At 46.0% G+C, this 24,570-nt stretch overlaps 1 protein-coding gene across 1 annotated transcript in view; it reads left to right on the forward strand.

Annotated features, from left to right (window-relative positions):
- Positions 1 to 24,570, forward strand: part of SLC6A1 (solute carrier family 6 member 1) — a 598,500-nt gene that overhangs the window by 136,465 nt on the left and 437,465 nt on the right. Inside the window, exons 3-4 of the mRNA XM_078661404.1 lie at positions 12,905 to 13,036; positions 24,347 to 24,447. Coding sequence (XP_078517530.1) covers positions 12,905 to 13,036; positions 24,347 to 24,447 — 233 coding nt within the window. The remainder of the gene's footprint in view (positions 1 to 12,904; positions 13,037 to 24,346; positions 24,448 to 24,570) is intronic.

Here is a 24,570-nt window from a genome sequence, read left to right on the forward strand (position 1 = left end):
AGCATTGTGATGGTGCTGGAGCTGTTTCAGTGCCTTCAGGTGAGTTACCATTGTTGACATGTGGGTAACTGTCTTGGCACCCACAGGAGTGTTAGCATTTTTGGTGTTTGGGCAGCTGGTTCCACTCTCAGAGAAAGGTTAGTAGTGTTGGTGTTATTAGAGCTGTTTCAGGAGGGTTAGCATTGTTGGTGTTGTTTCAGCGACTACAGGCAAATTACTATTGTTGGCACTGTCTTAGCACCCAGAGGAGGGTTAGCATTGTTAGTGTTATTAAAGCTGTTTTAGCACTGACAGGAGGAATAATATTATTAGTGTTGCTGCAGCACATTCCGTACCCACAGAAGGATTAGTAATGTTGGTGTTTGGGCAGCTTGTTCTACACCAACTGGAGGCAGCTGTCTCAGCACCGGCAGGGGGGTTAGCAGTGTTGGTGTTTGGGCAGCTGTTTCTGCACCCAAATAAGGGTTTGCATAGGCAGCCGCGACCGGTAGTGGGAGTACCGGCTGGGCGGTGACGTGGGGAGGGAGAGGGGCAGGGTGGGGGATAGTAATGTATGGAATATGGACCTTAACAGGTAAGTATACATAAAAATAAATAAAACGAATTTCGTTGCGCGCACTGCATCACCAAATGTGATGCAGTGTGCGCAACGAAATTTTTTACATTTATTTTTATGTATACTTACCTGTTACGGTCCATATTCCATACATTCCTACCCCCCACCCTACATTACTACCCCCCACCCTGCCCTTCCCCCTCCCCACGTCACAGCCCTGACGGTACTCCCACTACCGGCCGCGGCTGTGCATAGGTGGTGTTTAGACAGTTTTTCAGTGCAGACGCAAGGGTTAATATTGTTAGCGTTGCTGCTGTTTTTTCAGTTCTGAAAGGAGGTTTAGCATTGTTGGTGTTTGGGGTGCAGGTTCTGCACCCACGAAACGGTTAACATTTCTGGTGTTCTGGCAGCTGTCTCAGCACCCACAGGTGGATTAGCATTTTTGGTTTTGCTGCAGCTCTTTCAGCAACCACAGGAGGCTCACCCTCCCTCCCTGTTTTGTAACTGCTTCAGTGTCTCATTTAGTCACTCCTAGATAAAGCAACTTCTTCGGCATGAAAATGTGGCATTCCGTCTTCATCTAGAAATGACACATTATTTATAGTAGGTTATAGGAGAAATGATACTCTAAGCTCTTTGAATTGTTGGTTTAATTTATTATCTAGAAGGATCAGAAAAAAGAAAAGAAGGCACCGTCACTTTTATGGGCAGAAAAGTGATACACACCAGTAATGAGTCTCCATTTATACATGTAGTTTATTTGAAGACTAAATATACACACACTATTTGTTGGACCTGTCAGCCTTAGGGTGGTCTCCCCCTACATTTTTGGCCTTTTTGCCTCCCACTTTGACCGTATGTTTTTGTTGGACTTAGGACTCTGGACGCCTTACCACTGCTAAACTGTGCTAAGGTGCAGAAACTCTCCCCTAAAAACATAGTGACATTGACATACCTGCCACAGGCCCCTGCTACTGCAGTGAGGCCTACCCCTCAATAGGCTAACATTGGGAGCACTCCTTATGGGATAAGTTCTGAATGGGACATAATAAGTATGTCATGTTTGGTATGGTTAGAATGGTAGGGATGTACGTTGTTACAACGCATGCTTTTACCACGCATGCTTTTACAACGCAGGTTTTTCAACGCAAGTCGTTACAACGACTTGCGTTGGGGGGTGATGGATAGTGAATAGTTTAATTTAATATTCCAACTCCAGTCCCCGTGGATAGTAGGGAAGGTGTTGAATAGTAAATTAAACTATTACCTATCCTAGAGCGCCCTCCATCGAAAGTCATTGTAATGACTTGCGTTGAAAAACCTGCGTTGTAAAGGCACTACGTGGTAAATGTTGCGTCATAAAGGATGATTCCCAAATGGTAGCGGGGAACCCTCTCTAGTGGGGTATTGGGTTTGGGCACTACTGTCTTAGAAATCCCACTTTTGGAAAGTGGACATTTTCCTGCACTTAGTCTGTGCATTGCAGACTCCCCCCTCCCATCTGTTTGCTGATGGCTTCCCTGGGCTGCAAGGAGGGAGTGGTGATTCACACTTTTCCATTTGAATAGGCTGGGCCCGTCTGCCCCACAATAGACATAACAACCCTGCCTTTGACACTGTAGACAGCCAGGTCAGGGAAGACAGGGAATACCCTAGAACTCCCGAGACCCTTCCAGAAGATTCTGCACCCTTCAATTGGCTAGGCACCAGAGTATAAAAGGGAGGGTCCTGGCCACACATCCTTGTTACACTACTGGTCCCGGAATATTCTCTGCTGGTTTAAAGACTGCTGTGCTAGGAGCATTGCCACTTTGCTGAGGCTGACTGCTTCCAGGCACTGCTGCCCCAACTTGCTAAGTTGCCCTACTGCCTGCTGATCTTGTCCTGCCAGGGAAGACTAAATACCATTCCCAGAGTGTCTCCACAACTTTGCGGCGTTTTGGGACCACAACATTTCTAAGAATGGCCTCTGTGATGCTGGGTGTGCGTGCCAGCACTCAATCCTGCCGTCGGGACCGTCTCCGCTACGGACGTGAGCAGACACTTCTAAATTTGCCCCTGAGGTCACTGCAGTTAGTCCAGAGTCAACAACAAGAGCAAAACCGCCAGCGTAATTGTATTGTATACAATTTAGAAAGCACTCCGGAAAACAACACATAACACAGGTATAGAACGATAGATCAAACATACCTGAGCTAAACCACCATTAGACATCTGAAATGGTAGTTGCAAATAAATTGTTTTTCAACGTACAAAATACAGAACACTATACAACTAAATGCATAATTTAGCTTCACAACTAATGCCTCTCAAGTGGTTCCATGCTCTATTTGTAAACTGGGAAAATGCAAACACTACAACAATCCATTTCTTTTGTAAGGAAACTGCATTGCCATCATAATCTCCAAAATGTTAGGATTATCCCTAATTCCCTAAACCATCCATCAAGGCGCAGAATATAATAAACTGCATAACAGTTCTTAGTCAGCCTAAAAAACACAAACCTTCACTTTGGGTTATCCCATCAAATAATCCCACCTTGTCAGTAGCTGAAAGCAGGTCCAGATGGAACGAAACTAACACCTACCGGTGGGGGGCGTGGATTTTATGAAGAAACAATTCTCGAAGTCAGGGTTCAGGTTAAATTAAACCATATCCAGGTAGCAGCCAAGAGCCCATATCTCCTCTTGATGCAGCCTTTGGGCCAACAAGACATCATTCACTCTCCTCATATCTCCATCACGGATTGTCTGGGGAAAATCTACAGAGTGCCAACTCCAGATAGAAGTTTAGGTTTTTGATGGGATTGTATCTTAGATGGCCCTTCCAGCTGGAGCAGTCCTGACATGAATGGCATCCAAAGAGTGCCATATTCGTTCAGTCTAAATTGTATTTTCTAAAGCATCCTTTGAAGTGATCATTGCCTGGTACATTGACATTCTATTAGCTGTACCAAGGCAAGTAACTTTTATGAATTTACGTTGGATAGACTATGTCCACTTGATAATAATATTCCTTTTCGTTGCCCATGCCTCTGCCCGCTAAAATCAAACGGAGTTTCTACCTCACCTCGTTGTCATAATTTTTAAACCTTATGGTTAACGCTTCTTCTGCAACAGGCTTTAAGTGGACACAACAATTACCTAAGGCCCTGTTGTAGCATTCAAAGGTCATAAAACTGTCACTGATTTTGTACAATTATTGATATGACATGAGAATATTTTTGCAGAAGATGTACAGTTCCTTCAGAGAGTAAAGATGATCATTGTTTAGGATTTGCAGAATCGTGCCCCATTACCATGAAGGAGGCAGAGTTCTGCTTGTGAATCCTACAATAAAGGCCTTCAAATACAGGGTTGTGTGCCTCCAAGGAAAGCAGACTGCAATCCCTCCATTCACATTCACAAACTGCAGACTTTTCTTTTATTGAAGTTCATTCAATTTAACTGGGCAGGAACGTTAATCAAAAGATAAGGGAAAGAATGTAAACATGCCATTTCCTAGAAAGCTGGATGATTCCTCCACATGCTCACCAACGACTTTCTCAGGGGACAAGCTCTCCCTCAGGAACCGCTTCCACTGTGTAAATGAATTACACCACCTTTCAGATGTCAGCATCCAATTAGTAATTTCTGACTACAATTGAGTTTACTCAACACTGACACTGTACATTATAAATGCCAGGAAGGGGAGGGCCTGGTAATTAGTCACAAATTGAACATAGCAAGATGTACGACTCACAATTTATTTTATTTATTTATTTAAGAAGCTTATAAAGCGCACAGCTACCCCCGTCGGGGGTGTCCCGGCGCTACAGATTGCAAGCTAGAAAGAAATGAGCTTCTTATGAGATGGTAAACAACCAAGTTTTTAGTTTGCTTCGGAACATAAGCTCCGAATCAATGAACCTAAGATTCAGTGGGAGGCTGTTCCAAAGTTTAGCTGTAACTACGCTGAACGCTCTGCCCCCACTCCTTACATGACGAATTCTGGGTACCACCAGGAGGCGTAGGCTGTTCGATCTCAGAGATCTAACAGAGTGGGACAATATAAGTCTCTTTCTCAAATATCCAGGGCCTAACCCGTTAAGAGCACGGAAGGCCAGGATCAAAGCTTTGAACTGGATGCGGCGGGCAATGGGAAGCTAGTGCAGTTTTTTCCGGTATATAGCAACCGAGTGGCGGAAAGGAATGTTGCCAATCAGTCTCGCAGCTGCATTTTGTACTATTTGTAAACGTTCAATTTGGTAAAGGGGAGCGCCCGCATAGAGACTATTGGCATAATCTAAATGCGACGTGATCAGGGCATGAACAATGGTCTTGCGGGAATCCAAAGGGAGGTAAGGGAAGATCTTCCTGATCATGCGTAGTTTGCCAAAGCAAGCTGATGTAACCTTGTTGATTTGAGATTTGCAGGACAGAGCATTATCAAATTGAAAGCCCAAGTTTCGAGCTGTCTGGACTGGGACCGGAGGGGGATTCAGTACAGTTGGCCACCACTGAATAGCGGGCAGCGCAGTTTTCTGATTAAAAAATAAAACCTCAGTCTTGTCGGTATTCAGTATAAGGTGGTTAGAGGCCATCCAGGAACAGATATTACTGAGGCAGTGGCAAAAATTGGTGAAATTGGTGTCAGAGTGATCTCTAAATGAGAACACAAGCTGAGTATCATCAGCGTAGGAGATCACTCTGACCCCCCAAGATTCCACCACTTTAGCCAACGGGCCCAGATAGACATTAAAAAATAGAGGGCTCAGAGCAGAGCCCTGAGGCCCTCCGCAAAAAAGAGGTTTACCCTCTGATACAAAGGGTCGGAGAAAGACCTTCTGAGTCCGACCTGTGAGGAAAGATCTAATCCAAGTCAGCACTGTACCTCCGATTCCCGACTGCCCTAGACGGTCCAGTAGTATTTCGTGGGATACTGTGTCATAATGTATAATGTATCTTTCATACATTATAACCATGTGTTTTCCAGTTGCCATACCCTCAGTTTTGTATATACATCAACTTTATGTATTCAGTGTGTGTCCATGCCAGCAGGTAATCATTGTCCATAAGCAACATCACGTGGAGGCATCTGCCCAACATAATTGAAGATGCCAAGTCTAACGAAGCTGAAGTAAAAATATATATTAGCATTGTTATTATGAATATGTCAATTTTGAGGAGAAACTTGATAGGAGATTTGAGAGACCACTCAGTATCACCAAAGAACTCATTTTATTTGTTGTTTTCATTTGTAAGACCAGATTTCTCACCTCCGGGCCCTAATCCATCATGGATGAAAAAGGAAGCTTTTAACACATTCCTTATTTAAATAACGGTAGCCATCCACAACTGACCAAACAGAAGTTACTTTATCATCTCTTGCCAAGGGACTGGATGAGGAATTATGCAGGTCTATTTCAATGAATTCAAAATCTCAACCCACTCCTTTTTCATTTTAAAGGTATGGATGCTGGGAGAAACACACCCTTCATAAGAAAGATGATCACCTATCACAAATATACCACCAAGTCTTGCTGCTAAAACAATGGCCTCAGATATTACACCCTGAGTATCAAAGATCACTAAAAGAAATTGGCATTAACCTCGCTACTGAAAAATAAAATCCCTCTCTTGATCCTGATAGTTATTTCACTAATGCTGGGATACCGAAAATCTTGTAGAAATAGCCAAAATCTTGTAGAAAACAGTGGTATCCTGCTTCAAGATTTCATAGATCAGTTATTAGATACTCATCAAACTGAGTTTAGCCCAAATCATGGCATGCAAATGGTGACGTGACATGCTTGTCATCTGCTAGCAGTGACTAATGTGGGTAATGTTTCACTGCTTTTCTTGCATTTCATATTATGATTATGATTGTGACTATTATGATTATCTTTTCTTACATGTGCATTCACGGAAGTATCTTGATGCTAGGAACAATATAAGAAGCAGAAAAACCTGGCAGCTCATCTTAACAGATTAGATTTACAAAAGCATTTAAAGACATTTGGTTAGTTGCCTAAACCTAGTGTGAAGCTGTCATAGAGCTTGAGAACCAGAACTCACAAGGCCCTACCTCTGATTCTTGCACATTTAAACCAAGGACATCCAGGATCAAGGGGTGCTGGACCTTAGCACTCCAACTGTAGGGAGTCACTTTACATGATAGAAAGGCAGCAATAGTAGTATGAAGGGCTCTATGCATCAAACAGATAACTTGTAATTGAGTTTTATGTTCTACTGGCCCCTGGGGAAGATTGCACTGATTGAGACACATGGCCAAATTTCCATAAACTCACATTCAAGTCACACCACCAAGGTCTGTAAATATGGGGATTTGATGGTACAATGCTCTAGCAGACCACACCAGCCTGGTGTCGAGGGGGTATGAGCGGCAGGATCTTTTTCCAAGATTTCAAATGAGTGAAACCTGTTGGCCAGAATTTATGAATTTGCAGACAAAAGGTGATTCCTTTTAAATTAAGACCCCAAATTTGTAACTGTTTAAACTGGAATCAGGAGTGGGCCAATATGACTATGCCACAAGGTTGATGCCCAGTCAGGTATCATTACTTTAATCTCAGATTGAGCTGAGATTTACCAAAACCATATCTGAAGAAGAAGCCAATCAAGAGGAGTTCATTTTCCATCATCAATCTGCACAGAAAGTGACCCCACTGCATTTCCCATGCTCCATTTGTACAGGAACTTACATCTTTGGATTTTGCATCTGAACAGTAAGTGATATCACACATTTTCTGCCCAGTCTGTCTTTAAAAGGAGAAGCCAAGCAAAAGGGTTTTATTTCCCATCATCGAGCTTCACAGGAAGCGGCACCACTGCATTTCCCCTCAACAATCCTCACAGGAAGTGACATCACTGCATTTGCCAACCTCAATCTTCTCATGAAGTGGCGTCACTGGATTTCCCATCATCCATCTGCACATGAACTGACATCCCTTCCTGCCTTGTCACTATTGAAACTAACTCTTCAGGTTGACCCATTGTCCCAACAAATACATAAACTAGTGGACTTGGTAAGGGGATTGCCTGTTTGGGGCTTCTAGGGCAAGAAGGGCCTTGCACCAAAACTCCTACTCCACTGAAACTTACAATGGAGATAAATCACCCAGCCCCCCTTACTGCCAAAACCCACAATCACACCCTGTAGTAGATGACCCAGACACTCACAGAGCACTCACACAACATATATACCTCAACTAGAACACATCCCACTAACTACCACATATCCTCAAACAACAGAACACATGTTCCAATTCATGCTCATTAACGCTTGCACTGCAGTAATCCATGCACCCGCCATTGCAGACACCCATCACCTAACACAAGCTTGATGCTCTCTTCATCATAGAACCATGGCTCATGCCTATCTCATCGCATATCCTGGGCGTCCTTCTTCCCACAAGCTGCAGCATCCATCATGTTGACCCCGCACATAAAAATGGAGGAGACTTCGCTGTCATCCATAGGTTTTCCAGGTCCTGCACCCTAGGCAAGCAAGTAGCACTCATCTTTATGGAGCTGCTGATGTGTCATTTCCCACCTTTTGCAATTCCGACTGCCACCTTCCATCTCATCTACAGACCTCCCACACAGAAAAAGGAAATTTTAATGACTTTTCAGATCTCCTCACCACCTTGTTCATCCAACATGCCCATGTCACTCTCTTGGGAAAGTTCAACCTCCCAGACAACACAAGCTTAAAAATAAACCAAAGACACACTTTCACCTTCATCAATAGACTCAATCTGGTCCCTCATGTCACACATCCATTGCACTAGAAAGGCCACATCCTTGAACTTGTCTTCTGAACATAGCCAACAATCCAACGCAAAACACCAATACCCTCATACTGGACCAATGACTTTCCCAACTCTAACCCGAAACTCAGCATCCTCCCAACAAACTAAGGCCAGCACAAAAAGAAGACCAAAACCTTCAGATATTTTAAAGACTTCTTGATTAACAATCTAATGCTTGAGCTCATCTGTCACCCTACCAACTCCATGTCTTATGTCAACACCTTTCACAATAACTTCAACACTTTTTTAGGAAAGCTATGTGAACATCCACACCTGAAATAAAACATGCAAGTGCAAGCCAAAGCCTTCAGTACCTCGTTCTCTAAAGACCTTTCTAGGAATAACCAATCCATCCACAGACAGGACAAAATGGAAGAAAAAAAGAACAACCAAGAACCTAGTGATCCTGAAGTCCAATCACATGATAGGCAAAGAGCTCATCACATCAGCCAAAGCAGAGTAATATACCAACACAATCAATAACACCACCAACAGAAGCAGAAGACTATTCAAGAAAATCAAGCACTGCATCAACCCCTGCAGTTTATCACTCAACAGAAAAGTGCAATGCTATCAACCTTTCCTTCAGTGAAATAATATAGAAAACCTGGCAGCACATTGACAACCCCAAGCCTGCTTCATCCTTTACACCCACTCCTTTCTATAGGATCCCGCACTGGTCAGGCTTCAAAATGCCTTCAAGATATTGCTGGCATATTCAACTACCTCACAGACACTTCTTATGAATATGGCGTCTCATCATTTAATTCATCAAAGCTCTTTTTGGGAGTTGTCTTTTACCCCGGCATACCAATGTCAATGACTCTCTCACTCAAGGCATCTTCTCAGATGTTCTCAAGATGGAACAGATCCTCCCACTCCTAAAGAAACATTCATTTGACCCTGATGACCTTGCCAACTACTGGTCCATTACTTACCTGTAGTTCATGATGGAGGGCATTGTATAAGTAGTCTTTATTTGATTCTGAGATCACATCAATGCTAACGGTCTCCTGTATGACTACTGTCCTGGCTTCAAAACCCCCTGCAGCAAGGAGACTGCTACCTTACACATCATAGATGATGACCTCTTGATCAACAATGATAATGACCCATGCCTCATGATATTGCTGGGCATCCCAGCTGCCTTTGACACAGTTGGCCATCTAACCCTCGTACATGCTCTGGAGTCTGAAGTGGGAATCACTGGCAATGTCCTTTACTGATTCGTTTCCTACCTTTCCAACCAATGCCAATTTGGTCACATGGGCACCTTCAGGTCACCAAATATTCCAATCTCCTGAGAAGTTTGCCAGTATTCACTACTTTCTCCTGTCATCTTCAACCTTTTTATAGAGATACATGATTCTAGACTCACTATACCTGTTTCCAGATTAACCAATATGACACATAACTCTATTTGGAAGTCTGCTCTGCTTCAAACACCCAATGAATTAAAACAGAGCTTGCATGTCATTCAGGCCTGGATGTTCAGTGCCTACCTAAAGCTCAACCGAACCAAGGCAGAAGTCGTGCTGTTTTCCAAGAACAAGAAACAAGATACAGTACAATTCTAGCTCCATTATATGAACCTTGATGGCTACTTACCCCAACTTTCAGAAAATGCCAAGCCACTTGAATTCACTCTAGACACCAACCTCACCCTCAAGGAATGTAGTGCCATAAAGAACAAAGCCGGTGTGGTACCAGCTCTTATTACTAAATAAAGTCAAATCTTTTGTTCCAGAATGCGACTTCACAACTGCTTTTACAGCTATCATACTTCGCAACTTGTTGGTGGTAATGCCCTAGACCATGACCTATCAGACTCCACACTTACACCCCTTATGGTCATGCTACATGCCAGAGGATGTCTTTTCGGCTATTATGATGCTACTTCATAGGCTCTCCTTGCTGGCACACAACCTCTTCAAAACTAGCTGCATCCACTACAACCAGCAACCTTGCTCATCTTCCAGACAAGCTCATCATCTCTTGTGGTACTTGGAACAACCAAAGCCAGGACACAATCAGACTGCAGACTAAGATGTGTAAGAAAGAAAAACACAAAACAGTAGACCTTTTCCATCCAGGCAGGCAATATCTAGAACAACATCCCCATATCCATCAGGTCCACTGAAATGCTTGTCCAATTTTGTAAAGGTGAAAGCTCGCCTTTTTAGAGAACACTACTTCCCAATGCATTAACCATCCACAACCTAGCTTCCTCTCCTAGTCCTTGTTGACGTTATGCTTGTCTTTGACCATGTACAGAGCTCCACTGCCATTTGGCTAGGCTTGTCCCTTCAAAATACCATATACATATACACATACTTGCAAGTGACCTGCAGCTGGTTACTCTGGAATTTACATACTTGTGACAGTTAAGATTTCTATATCTACAAGAAAGAAAGAAAGAAAGAAAGAAAGAAAGAAAGAAAGATTTTCTTTTTCTTCTCAGGCTATACATTTGCCATGCACATAAGCATAATGCATACAATTATAATTATACATTAATCTTAACAACTACTTTATTATCTTACAGTTGTGTGTATAAACTACCAGTCACACACCAAAACCCAACATTTTCCTAACAAGTTATCTTCAAATAACCTGTTTACATCCTAGGTGCTGATTCTCAAAGTTTTGAGTTTAAAAGTCGAAAATCTACACTTGCAGGATTTCCCCTTTTCTGGCGTAGATTTCTTACTTTATTGAGATTCACAACAAACCCAGGGATATCTACTACAGTTGTAAATCTTAATAAATATGACTCATCACAAAAAGTACTCATAAGTAGTTTTCTCCAGGTGGGATCATCCCTTATGCTTGCTTATACTCTCAAGTCTTAACTTCTCCCTTTCGCCTCAATGCATTTGTTGTGCCTTGCAAGAGGGAAACTATCATCGAGAGATATGTGACTATGTAAGAATGTTGTATTTGTGGGGTTTTGCCTACGTCTGAATGGCAGCCTATCATGAACCTTTCAGTCTCTTAATCCTAAATGTACAATGACAGTTGGGCAAATTCAAAAAATCCAAATAATGTGATGAAGAATATGGGTTTTTGATTGCATCAAATTTTTGGAGCATCTAATTGTCTTATGTAAGCAAAAACAATTAGAATTGGTCACAGTGTCTAGGGGCCCCATGTACAACACGTTTTAGCAGTCGCAAATGGATAATCTGGCTGTTTGCATCTGCTAAAGAGTTGTTTGGCATGTACGTACCCTATTTTGTGAATCGGTAAGCTATCGCCGACTTGCAAAAAATGAAAAGGAAACTTTTCATTTTTCTTTTTTAAATGCATCCCATTTTCCTTTAAGGAAAATGGGCTGCGTTTAAAAAATAAATTACTTTATTTAAAAAGCAATCACAGCCATGGTGGTCTTCTGACCCCAGCAGTCCACCATTCCTGTGATTACAGGCCAATTCCAATGGGTCGCAAATTGCCACCTACCTCATGAATATTGATGAGGCAGGAAAATTGTGACCCATTGGGAAACACTAAAGGGCACATTATGATCGCGGACGGACTTGAGTCCGTCCGCGACCATAGAGGAGGAGGGAACCTCCGCATGTCCTGCGGAGTTCCCTCCTGTGCAATTAGGATGTGACCGCCACCCTGGCGGTCACGTCCTCTATTTTTAACATTGCGGCGGGTTCGGCTTCAAGCTGCACCCGCAGCAATGTTAAAAATGCACGCTTTGCATTTGCATGCACAAAGTGGCAGGCACCGCGTGGTGCCTGCCGCTCTGTGCACGCAAATGCAGGGGGGTACCATAGGTACCCCCCATGTGCACCCCCCACCCCCTCTTCACCCCTGGGCCCCAAACAAGAATCCGTATGCCTTTGCACGGCGGACATGCCACTGTGTAAAGGCATTGAAATACAGACATCCTAATATGGTGGACGGTGTCTGAGAGACACCGCCACCATATCAGGCCTTTTCCGCCGCGGTTGTAAGCCAACAGCGGCGGAAAAGCAGCGGACCTAAACCAGGACCTACCAGCCATCCTAATGTGGCGGTGGGTCTCTGGTGGGTCCGCAGAGGATTTTCCGCATCCTCCGGGCCGGCGGTGGCTTCCGCCGGCCCGGAGGATGCGGAAAATCCTCCATCATAATGAGCCCCCAATGTGAATGAGACATACTGGCACAAAAAGTTGCAATTGGGAACTCGCAAAATCTTTCTGTCGTACATGTGGCTCTAGGTTCCTGGAAAGTGTTCGTAAAGCAACTTTCAATAATAGTATCTTGCACTGAAGAAGTAAAATCTAAATGTATATTCTCTTCAAATTATTTGATATCATGAGAATAAAGTCTGCATGACTCTGGTCTGTATTCCATTTCCGTGAATTTGTATTACTTTCAATTGAGGTTGATTTAATATTGCTGTAGTTTTGAACAGATTTGATGGTTCTGAAGGAGTGCACAAAGTGAGCCAATTGTTAAGTGCACAGCCATCAATAGGCTATGCATTTGAATCGCTTGTTCTGAAGAGCTTTGTTTCATCACATCTTTTTGTATTCCTTCTAGGTGCATTTTTGATTCCATATTTTCTAACTTTGTTTTTTGCTGGAGTGCCACTTTTTCTCTTGGAATGTTCCCTCGGTCAGTTCACATCAATCGGAGGCCTGGGAGTATGGAAGCTTGCTCCAATGTTCAAAGGTACAATTTCGATTATGCATTTTTTTGCTTTTATTAAGCATATAATTGTTTTACATATAAAGACCATTTTGTAAAATGTATCCTTTTTTTCTACAAGTGCGACATTTAAATGACACAGACAAATATATTTACAGAATGACTTTCGGCATATCAAATTGTGTATTTGAATACAGATAGGGTTAGAGTAATATTAGAATAAAAATTAAATTTACAAGTGCACAGATTGTTTTAGGTCATCAAATATTATATTCTATGCAAGTGCACACTCTCAGCAATATGACGTTTGCACCATTCTCTTCCATTGTACCCAAAATTCATCCCTCTTTCATAATATAAAAGGCCACTTATCTTACTTTTCTTGAGGTTTTCAATACGTTACTTTTCTCGAAGTTTTCATTTCAACCAACTATCTATCCTTCACATATTAGACACTAAGGGTCAGATGTACTAAGCTTCCCATTTGCATTTCTTAAATAGCTACTCGGTAGGAATCGCTATTTAAGAAATGCAAAAGGATATATACAAAATTAGCAATTACCTAATAGTGATTCCTACAGATTAGGATTCAAAAATAGGAAACGAAATTGCATTTTGGCCTATGGAAAAATGGTTTGCATTCCCTAAATTGAGTTTTCCTAATAGGAAATCGTAATTCAAGAAATACAAAGCCTGGGGTTCCTCAGGGCTTTAGGCCCCCATGGATACACCACCAATTTCCTAGTGCACATGTAAGTGCATATATATGCCCTTGGGGTATATGTTTACTTCATGTCACAATAAAAAATTAATTTTTAATGCATTTTTATTGCATTTTTTTATTCTTCATATGGTTACCATCGAATTGATGTAATGGTAATTGCATTTCCTAAATGCCCATTTCGCATTTAGGAAATGCTTTGAATTTATGCTTTAGAAATTTCAAATAGGTAATCCCTATTTGCGATTCCTAAATTGCAGTTGTAATTTGTAATTTCTCTAGTGTAGAAATCGCAAATTTTGACTGGTTTTGGCCCTTTAAACAACTGAAAAGGCCATTTGGCATTTCTTGATGGGACAAAATAGCAATTCGACCTGTTAAGAAATGCTAAATGGCTTCATACATCTGGGCATAATTTCCTACATTGGTGCTTGAAGTGACCGCTCAGCCCTCCACAGGGCTTGGTCGCCCCACTCACTGCTGCCGCCTCCTGCCTGCCTTTGCCGCCTCCTGCCTGCAGATTCCTTCGCTCGCTGCCCGCTGCTCCTGGGAATTTCCCGCTGCTCCTGGGAATTTCCCGCTGCCCGCTGCTTCTTGAAATTTCCCGCCGCTGCCTCCCTGCGGCCCCGCCCCCCTGTGATTCAATTCGCCGCCCCGCTCCCGCCACCCAGCTGCTCCTCCCTCCCGGCTCCTTACTTATGACGCCCCCAGAGCGACCGCGCAGCGGACGCGCACAGCGGGAGCACCGATTGAGCGCCAAAGGTGCGGCAAAGGTAAGCCCGTCAGCGCCCGTCCGCGCCTGGCCCGCGCCCAGCGCCAGGACCCCTGGCCCTCCCCGCCGAGGCAAGACGACCCGACTGACCTACGATGCCGCCACTCTCAACGCACTCAATGCCGGCCGGACCCACGCCTGCTGCCGAGCCACCCCGAGACGCACCCACGGACCCTTCACCTGCTGCACCTGCAAGTTCACCTGCCTCCGAACCTGCCCCGCACCCGCCAAGACAAACACCAGCAGCAACCACCTCAAGTGCATCCTGCTCAACACCCGCTCCGTCCACAGACACGCCGTGGAACTCTGGAACCTCCTCGACGCTACATCACCGGACGTCGCCTTCCTCACGGAAACCTGGATGAACGCCTCCTCTGCACCCGACATCGCCATCGCCATCCCGGACGGGTACAAGATCATCAGGAGGGACCGCATCAACCAGACCGGAGGTGGCATCGCCATCGTCCACTGGAACACCATCCGCATCACGACCGACACCAACGACTCCTTCGCCGCAGCCGAACATCTCCACTTCCAGATTCACACCGACCCTAAGACGACCCTCAGAGGCACCCTCGTCTACAGACCCCCGGGACCACGCACACAATTCAACGAAGACATCACAGACTTCATCAGCCCGCACGCCCTCCCCTCCACTGACTACATCCTCCTCGGGGACCTCAACTTCCACCTGGAGAACAACAAGGACCGCAACACCACCGCCCTGCTGGAAAACCTCACCAACCTAGGACTCAAGCAACTGGTCAACACCCCCACCCACTACGCCGGCCACACGCTTGATCCCGTCTTCTCTTCCAGCAAGTACATCACCTTCAGCCACGCCACCGGACTCCACTGGACCGACCACAGCTGCGTCCACTTCAGCTTCAAAAGATCCACGACCCACCACCACCCGCAACAGGTACCTCACAGGAATTGGAGCAAGATCACCGCAGACCAGCTCACCACCTCCCTCAGCCAGAGCCCACCCGCCAACACAACGGACCCCAACGAAGCAGCCCGCAACTTCACACAGTGGCTGACCGCCTGCGCCGACGACCTCGCGCCACTAAAGAACCCTCCCAGCAGACCCAGCAGCAAGAAGGCATCCTGGTTCACCGACAACCTCAAGGACTCCAAGAAGACCTGCCGCACCCTCAAGAAAGCCTGGCTCCTCGACCGGACCACCGACAACATGACCGCCCTCAAACACGCTACCCACAAGCACCACCAGCTCATCCGCACCACCAAGAAGAAATCCCTGAAGGAACGACTGGACAACAACGCCCACGACAGCAAAGAGCTCTTCACTATCGTCAAGGAGTTCTCCAACCCCAGCACCGGCACCAACGACATCACTCCGTCACAAGACCTCTGCGACTCCCTCGCCTCGTTCTTCCACCGCAAGATCGCCGACATCCACAACAGCTTCGGCGCCCCACCCACGCACCCAACCGTCGAACCAATGCCCCCCACCGCCACCCTTCGCACCTGGCCACGGTGACCACCGAAGACACAGCCTGCACGATTAACACCATCCACTCCGGATCACTGACCGACCCCTGCCCACACCACGTCTTCAACAAGGCCGGCTCCACCATCGCACCCCAACTCCGGAACATCATCAACGCCTCCTTCAACACCGCCACCTTCCCGGAGAGCTGGAAGCACGCCTAGATCAGCGCCCTCCTGAAGAAACCTACAGCGGACCCCACCGATCTCAAAAACTTCCGCCCCATCTCGCTCCTCCCTTTTCCTGCTAAAGTCATCGAGAAGATCGTCAACAGACAGCTGACCGCCTTCCTCGAGACGAACGGATCCCTCGACCCCTCGCAGTCCGGCTTCAGAGCCAACCACAGTACCGAGACCGCCCTCATCGCAGCCACCGACGACATCCGGACCCTGCTCGACAAGGGGGAAACAGTGGCCCTCATCTTCCTGGACCTCTCCTCTGCGTTCGACACGGTCTGCCACCGCACCCTAGTCCAGTGCCTCAGCAACATCGGTATCCAAGAGAAGGCACTGGAGGGGATCATCTCGTTCCTCGCCGGAAGAACACAAAGAGTCCGCCTCCCCCGTTTCGCTCCGAGGCCACCGAAGTCATCTGCGGCGTCCCGCAAGGATCTTCACTCAGCCCCACCCTCTTCAACATCTACATGAAACCTCTCGCAGCCATCTCACAACCTCAACATCATCTCTTACGCCGATGACACCCAGCTGATCCTCTCCCTCACCAGAGACCCCGACACCGCCAGAACCTGCCTACACGAAGGGATGAAAGACGTCGCCGAGTGGATGAAGGACAGCTGCCTGAAACTGAACTCGGACAAGACGGAAGTCCTCATCCTGGGATCTTCGCCCTCCGCCTGGGACGACTCCTGGTGGCCCCCAGCCCTGGGCACCGCACCCAAGCCAACCGACCACGCACGCAACCTGGGCTTCATCCTGGACCCCTCCCTCTCGATGACCAGACAAGTCAACGCCGTCTCCTCATCGTGCTTCAACACCCTGCGTATGCTTCGCAAGATCTTCCGCTGGATCCCGACCGAGACCAGGAAGACTGTCACCCAGGCACTCGTCACCAGCCAACTGGACTAAGGAAACGCCCTCTACGCCGGAACCACAGCCAAGCTACAGAAAAGACTCCAGCGCATCCAGAACGCCTCCGCCCGACTCATCCTGGATGTCCCCCGACACAGCCACATCTCCAGCCACCTGAGGAACCTGCACTGGCTCCCCGTCGACAAGAGGATCACGTTCCGGCTCCTCACCCACGCACACAAGTCTCTCCACGACCTGGGCCCCAAGTACCTCAACGACCGCCTGACCTTCTACACGCCCACCCGCCAGCTACGGTCCACCAGCCTCACCCTCGCAGCCGTACCACGCATCCAAAGAGCCACCGCCGGAGGAAGATCCTTCTCTTACCTGGCTGCCAAGACTTGGAACTCCCTCCCCATCCACCTTCGGCTGACCCAGGACCATCTCGCCTTCAGGAAACAACTCAAGACCTGGCTGTTCGAGCAGTAGCATACCCCTCCCCCCAAGCGCCTTGAGACCCTCCCGGGTGAGTAGTGCGCTATACAAATGGCATGATTGATGATTGATTGATTGAAGTACTGCTCTCTAGAATTGTACTAGTCCATCAGCTGTGCAGATAAAAAGGAAAATAAGTGATGTACAAAGTTTTATTAACGGTAACGATAGAGCTGTGCTGTGTGACTAGGCATAGTGCAGTCGGAGGGCATGGCAAGGGGACTTACTCTAGGCTTTCAGTACATTGCTTGCTGCAAGCGTACCTGGGTTTAAAGGCAGGGTTCCAGGCATTGCCAATCACACATCTGAAGTAAAGAACACACACTGTGTTATGCCCTGCATAGTTCTTCTATTTTCCACACTTCATCCTTTCTTCCTGCTGCTCAGCCAATGTGCATGTTTACCGTAGAATATTGGGAATGCAGTGATGCATGGAATGTTGGGTGCCTGTGTGAGTGAGGAATGACAATTAGAGAGAGAGGGGCTGAGCAGCAGGCAGGCTGCTCCTGGTGGGGTTTGCTACTACAAGAGGGTTGCTACTACCTGGAACTAATGGCTTGACTACTGGTTAATCTATTTATACTTCACATATGAGCTCATGATACCCACCCCTGCGTAGGGGTATGTTTTGGGGATTTCTCCAATCTACATTGCATGTAACCCTTACACTGAGTGGGTCTTGGGTGTATGGGTACAGTTCCCCTACACAGGGTGTATTTACATATTGTATGGTCCCATATTCATGGATAAAGTCTTACTGGACTTTATAGGTCTCAGTCCCTAGTGTTAGTACCTCATATGAGGCGTGGAAGTTTGGTTTTTAGCTCCTCTTTCACAGCAAATGTTAGTTTCCTTACGTGAGGAATCTTGTCTATTGATTTGTTCCCTTTCAAAAGGGATTGTAGTTGCGGGTTTGTTTTTACCCTCTGCAATTTAAAAGGAACTTTCTTCATTATATTAACTGGGAGAGGATGGGTTATTTTACTCCATTGATGTTTGTAAGGCATCCATTCTCTCTGTTAAAAATAGCTCTGACCCTCCCGTGGTGTTTACTTTATTTCACATCCTTGGGCTTTGAACTATTTCTTGCATTTGTACATTTCTGTGTATAGTTCTTCTTTTGCAGTATTGTTATATTTTGTTTTCTTTTAAAATGAAAAGGATGTGTTATGCCCTGCATAGTTATTCTATTTTCCACACTTCATCCTTTCTTCCTGCTGCTCAGCCAATGTGCATGTTTACCGTAGAATGTTGGGAATGCAGGGATGCATGGAATGTTGGGTGTCTGTGTGAGTGAGGAATGACAGTTAGAGAGAGGGGGCTGAGCAGCAGGCAGGCTGCTCCTGGTGGGGTTAACTAGTACAAGGGGTTTGCTACTATCTGGAACTAATGGATTGACTACTGGTTAATCTACTTATACTTCACCTGTTACCTGGACTACCAGTTTGTTGTACTTACCAACCATCTGGATGTATTTGAACCGACTATAGATTAAAGGCACATGTTACATCTACTTGGCTACCAGTGTCTACTTCTACCACAGAGTACAATACACTGCACCAGCACATCTGATGCCAACTAACACGAGGCTGTAGCAAGCAAAATAATCCAGAAGTCTGTAGTGTTAGGCACAGAGCAAAAGGAATTATTTAAAAAACACCCTACTGGAAGCCCTCTGTCCTGATGAAGAACACAGTTAAATACATTTTAGGTGTAGAAATGTGTTAACAGAAGAACGATGGAAAGAGGTACAGTCAAATCCTAGATGAACCAAGCAATTGACTGGACAAATGGTCTAGAGCTACATTTATCCCTCCTTGAACTCGCTGAGGGAATAATGGTCACTGGGGAGCACGAAGATATTAAATCGCTTTTTTCTTCCTTTTGCCCATTTCTCGAGGTTCAAGGGGCCTTTCACTGTGTTTTTCTGCCATTACTTCTGGCCAAGAAGTAGTTTTTATTTCAGGAAAAGATTTATATCTCACTTAAAAATTACAAATTAGAATTGTAAACGGGTTTCAAAACCATCAGTGGAGCTCAAAGTGTATGTATTCACATAAGTGCAGGTGAAAAATGCCTTTCCTTATTTTTATTGTGCTGCATATACCTTTTGGTGATACGTGCAGCGCTGTATAGCATGATACACACACATTTAGTGTCACTCTTGCTCCCGTTTGAGTTTTGTTTATGTGTAAGAATACAGGTCCTAAGATCACTAACAAACACAGAAAATGTGATCAAACTTTTGATGGCTGCATTGAATTGCTGTTTCGGTACGAAAACGGTAAAACATTAGCAAGTGTTTGTTTACAGATTTAGTTGCACATCAGGAGCTCATTTAAACTGACGCTTCAAAGTAGGAAATTATTGTGGATTTTGCGGTGATGCACTGTTGCCCTTATAAACTAAAAATAGCAAAGCTGACATTACGTGTAATGCTTTTGGGCACCTCCTGGTCAGGGACCTTCTCTCTCCACCCGCAGCGCCGCTGTCAAGTGCCACTGATCCGTGCACTGTGCTCTGTGCACTGTGCACTGCTTGGTCAGGTAGGTGTTCGAGGCCCTTCTCCACCTGCAGGCTCCTGCCTGCGCCTCATCCCTGTTGGTCCAATGGGAGAGCCTTGCTCTTCTGCTGGTACCACTTCTGTCTGTGTTGTATTGCGGCCGTTTTGTTTGTCATTTTTCTGTCTATTCTGTTTTCTGTCTTTATTATTGTGCCTGTTTTTCCGGTCTTTATTCCTTGTTGCCTTATCTCTCTCTGTTTTCTGCCTGTTTTTCCCTTTCCCAACGCTGCTGTTCCCGCAGCCCCTCCCCCATGCTGCTTCCCACTCTTGCCTCCCAGCTGTGCCTCCCTCCGCTCTTCTCTACTTAATGGTGGCCCCACCCACAAGGCAGGACACATCCTCGACCCCATCTTCGTAGGAGTTAACAACACCCACTTCAGCCACACTTCCCTTTGCCCCTGGACAGACCACTGCTGAGTACACTTCCACGTCGACAAACCCACCGCACCCAAACCTGCACCCCACCCTCCATGAAGGAACTGGAGCAAGGTCACTAAGGAGCAGCTCACCTCCACCCGCACCCACCACCTTGCCTGAAGCCAACCTCACAGCCAAAGAACTCCACAGATGGATCACCAACTGCGCAGACGATCTCGCACCCCTACGTAACACCGACAGACATCGCCCCAGAAAAGCCACCTGGTTCACCGCCGACCACCAAGAATCCAGAGGCACCTGCAGATGCCTCATGAAGAACTGGAGAAAAAGCAATTCCCTGGAAGACCGCAGCACCTTCAAGAACGCCATGACGGAATACCCCCACGCATCAGATCCACAAAAAGGACATTCATCAACAACAAGATCCTTGCCAACTCCAGCAACTCAAAGGAACTCTTCAGCATCATCCATAAATTCACCAAACCCTCCAGTGAAAACACAGACATCACCCCCTCCCAGGACCTCTGCTCCTACTTCTATCTGGAAATCAAGGGCCCCTACGACAACTTCAATGGCCAGACACCGGACGCCAACATCACTACCGCCTCCAGCAATGCTAGCCAGCCCAACATCTCCTCCTAGACCCCAGTCACCACCGAAAACACCACATCGACCATGAAAGCCATCCACTCAGGAGCCCCCATGGACCCCTGACCCCACACATCTTCCACAGAGCCACCGCTGCCATCGCACCGGAACTAAGACACACCATTAATGCCACCTTTGAGACCGGCATCTTTCCCGATGACTGGAAACACGTGGAAGTCAGACCCCTACTCAAGAAGCCCTCAGTATATCCCACAAACCTCAAGAACTATCAACCCATCTCCCTCCTCCTCTTCATGGCCAAAGTCAAAGAGAAGACTGTCAACATCCAACTAATTACATTTATCAAAGATAACTCCTTCCTCGACCCCCCCAATCCGGATTACGCAGCCACCACAGCACTGAGACTGCCCTATTCGCAACCACAGACGACATCCTCACCCTCCTTGACCAAGGACACACCACAGCCCTTTTCCTTCTCGACCTCTCTGCAGCCTTCAACACCGTTTTCCACTGCACACTCACTGCCAGACTCCACAAAGCCGGCATACAGGGAACCAACCTCGACTGGCTCTGCTCCTTCCTCGCCGGTAGAACCGAAAGAATCAGACTCACACCCTTCCTCTCTGAACCCATAGAGAGTAACTATTGAGTACCCCAAGGATCGTCGCTCAGCCCTACGCTCTTCAACATCTACATGGCCTCCCTCGCCACCATTGTCAGACAGCATGGACTCAGCATAGTATCCTATGCTTACCACACCCAGCTCATCCTCTCCCTCACCAAGGATCCCCTCACCACCAGGCTCAACTTCTAAGAAGGAATGAAGGACGTTGCTTCCTGGATGAGACGCAGCTGCCTAAAGCTAAACTCAGAGAAGACAGAGGTCCTTGCCCTTGGACCCTCCACCTCTGCATGGGACAACACCTGTTGGTCCCCTGCCCTTGGCAGCCCCCCACCCCAATGACCAGACCCATAACCTCAGAATCGTACTCGACTCCTCTCTTTCTATGAGCTGACAGGTCAACACTGTCGCCTCCACCTGCTTCAACTCCCTCCCCATCCTCCATAAGATCTTCAAATAGGTCCCCTGGAATCATGGAACACCATCACCCACGCTCTTATAACCAGCAGACTGGACTACGGAAATGCCCTCTATGTCGGGGTAAACATAATCTTTGCTCCACAAACTCCAGACCATACAGAACACCGCAGCCAGAATGAATGATCCTCTGAATCCCTCCACACGAACACATCTCCCAACACCTGCACAGCCTCCACTGGCTCCCATCAGAAAAAGAGCAGCTTTCAAGATACTCACCCATGCCTACAAATGCCTACACCGGACCCTGAAATCTTAGTGACAGAATCTCCTTCCACGTACCCAAGTGGAACCACTGATCTGCCAGCCTCACCCTTGCCATAACCCTGCACATCCGCAGAGCAAGAATGAATGGAAAATCCTTCTCCTACATTGCGGCCAAGACCTGAAACGAGCTCCTGATAGACATCAGACCTAGCCCCACCTTGCACATCTTCAGTAAGAGCCTCAAGACCTGGCTCTTCAACTGACCGGGTCTTCAACCAACCGGAGATGCCCCCAGCGACTTGAGACCCGCACGCGCTTAAAACCCCCTGATTGATTGATTGAACTTTCTTTCCAATGTTCCATGCTTTGGGCCCTCCAGCTTCATCTTTGATTCAGTGGAGGGTACAGAAACATGATTTGACTGAAATAATTGAAATATTTGTTTTTCAGATCAACTGTGCATTCCTTTGTGTAGCGTTTACATATTTGTGCATATTTATATAATTACACACCAAGATCAACCACATAAAAAGGCGCTTAAGAGAAGAAGTTTTATGTCTCATTCCTGGATCGCAGCGCCTCTGTACAAGACAGCAAATATTGGATGATGTGTTATGTCCTTTTTGGGACATGTCACTGAGGAGTACCTAAGGTCCATACGCACAAGAGCCAAAATCTGTCATCAAGTAGTCAGAGTGGTGTATAGCACCTGAGCGAAAGGAGCTACCTTGCTTTTCTAGGAAAGTTGTGCCCGCCAGGGCCAGACCGGCAACCCAAAGCAGCCCTGCTAATTTTTGAAGGCCCAGCCCCCGAGAGGAGAGGGGGTTGGGGATCTACAAGTGTGAAGCACTGCTGCTTTTTTTTACTGGGGGCGCCGATATTGCAGCACTGCTGCAAAACTGGCCACCAGTAACAAAACAACAGTCCCCACTGCTGCCAAACCGGCCCAGTCTTTCCAGCCTCCCGGGAAAACGCCCGATGCCAGCTATGGCTAGGGTAGCCCTGACCAAGACACTGTTTGGAAAATGGAGCCCAACAGTGTATTTCAAAGAAGTGGGTTCCAAGAATAATGTCTAAAAATATATAGTTTTAAGAGTGAGCCAGAATCAAGGAATAATGCTAAAACGTCTGCCACAGTATCCAAGACATGTCTTTTCCTGCTTCAAAAAGCAAGTGTCCTTCAGAAAAATGTTGAAATTGCCTGGAAGAAGCAATCAGTACACAGCCGAAAAGGGCTTCGTGCCATCCATAGCAGACACAAAGTCAATTAGTTTCCAACTCATGCACCAACGGTGAAGGTGTATAAATCCCACCTTTCTACTGCCCTAGGAACTGAAGTAGTGGCTGCTTGCTCATTCGAAAGCAAAGATTTACAATGGTTGCAAAACCGCCTGAAACCAGACTGATGGTAGTAGAAAGTGAAAAGGGGTTGCCCTTAAAGCTTTCGAACAAACTCATTGTTGCCAAATGGTGTGACTTTGTGCATTTTTTGAGCATTTCACAGTATTCGAACCTGCAAAAGTAATACAAAGATTCAAAGGTAGTTACTTTCAACTTAAATCGTGAATATGTAAAGAGAAAAGTGATCATTTTCCAAAAAATAGTTGAGATTGAAAAGTGTACTCGTCTTTCATCTAAAAAGACTGAAAACCAAAGCTTAGGAATCGTTTGTAAAGAGCAAAATAGGGTTGAGAAGTGGTGCATGGTGGGCTGTAGTGGTTATTTCAGTTTAAGGTCCAAGGGCAGGGTTAAGAAGTGATAGAAAATCAATTAATATTTTGAGACAACAGTTGTTTTTAGGTTTCATACCACTGAGTTGAAAATAAAGGGTGTTAGGGGGTGTTATATACAGTGCTCTTTCTAGCTGCAAAAACGAGTCCAAATTGTTAGTGATGTCTGTTTGCGAATTTAAAAAACAACAACATTTTATTGTGTTTCCTTTTCAATAGGTGTAGGACTAGCCGCTGCTGTGTTGGCCTTTTGGCTAAATATTTACTATATTGTGATCATTGCTTGGGCCATATACTATCTATACAGTTCATTCACAACGGTAAGTGTACTTTTACTTTATTTCAATGTTCAGCAAATATAATAGCTACATTTTTAGTGTGAATCTCCTTAAAAAAAGGCTAACTTATTGCATGTTGTAATGTTTTACTTTGATGCAGAAGCA

Source organism: Lissotriton helveticus, chromosome 9 (assembly GCF_964261635.1).
Source record: "Lissotriton helveticus chromosome 9, aLisHel1.1, whole genome shotgun sequence".
Lineage (NCBI taxonomy): Eukaryota > Metazoa > Chordata > Amphibia > Caudata > Salamandridae > Lissotriton > Lissotriton helveticus.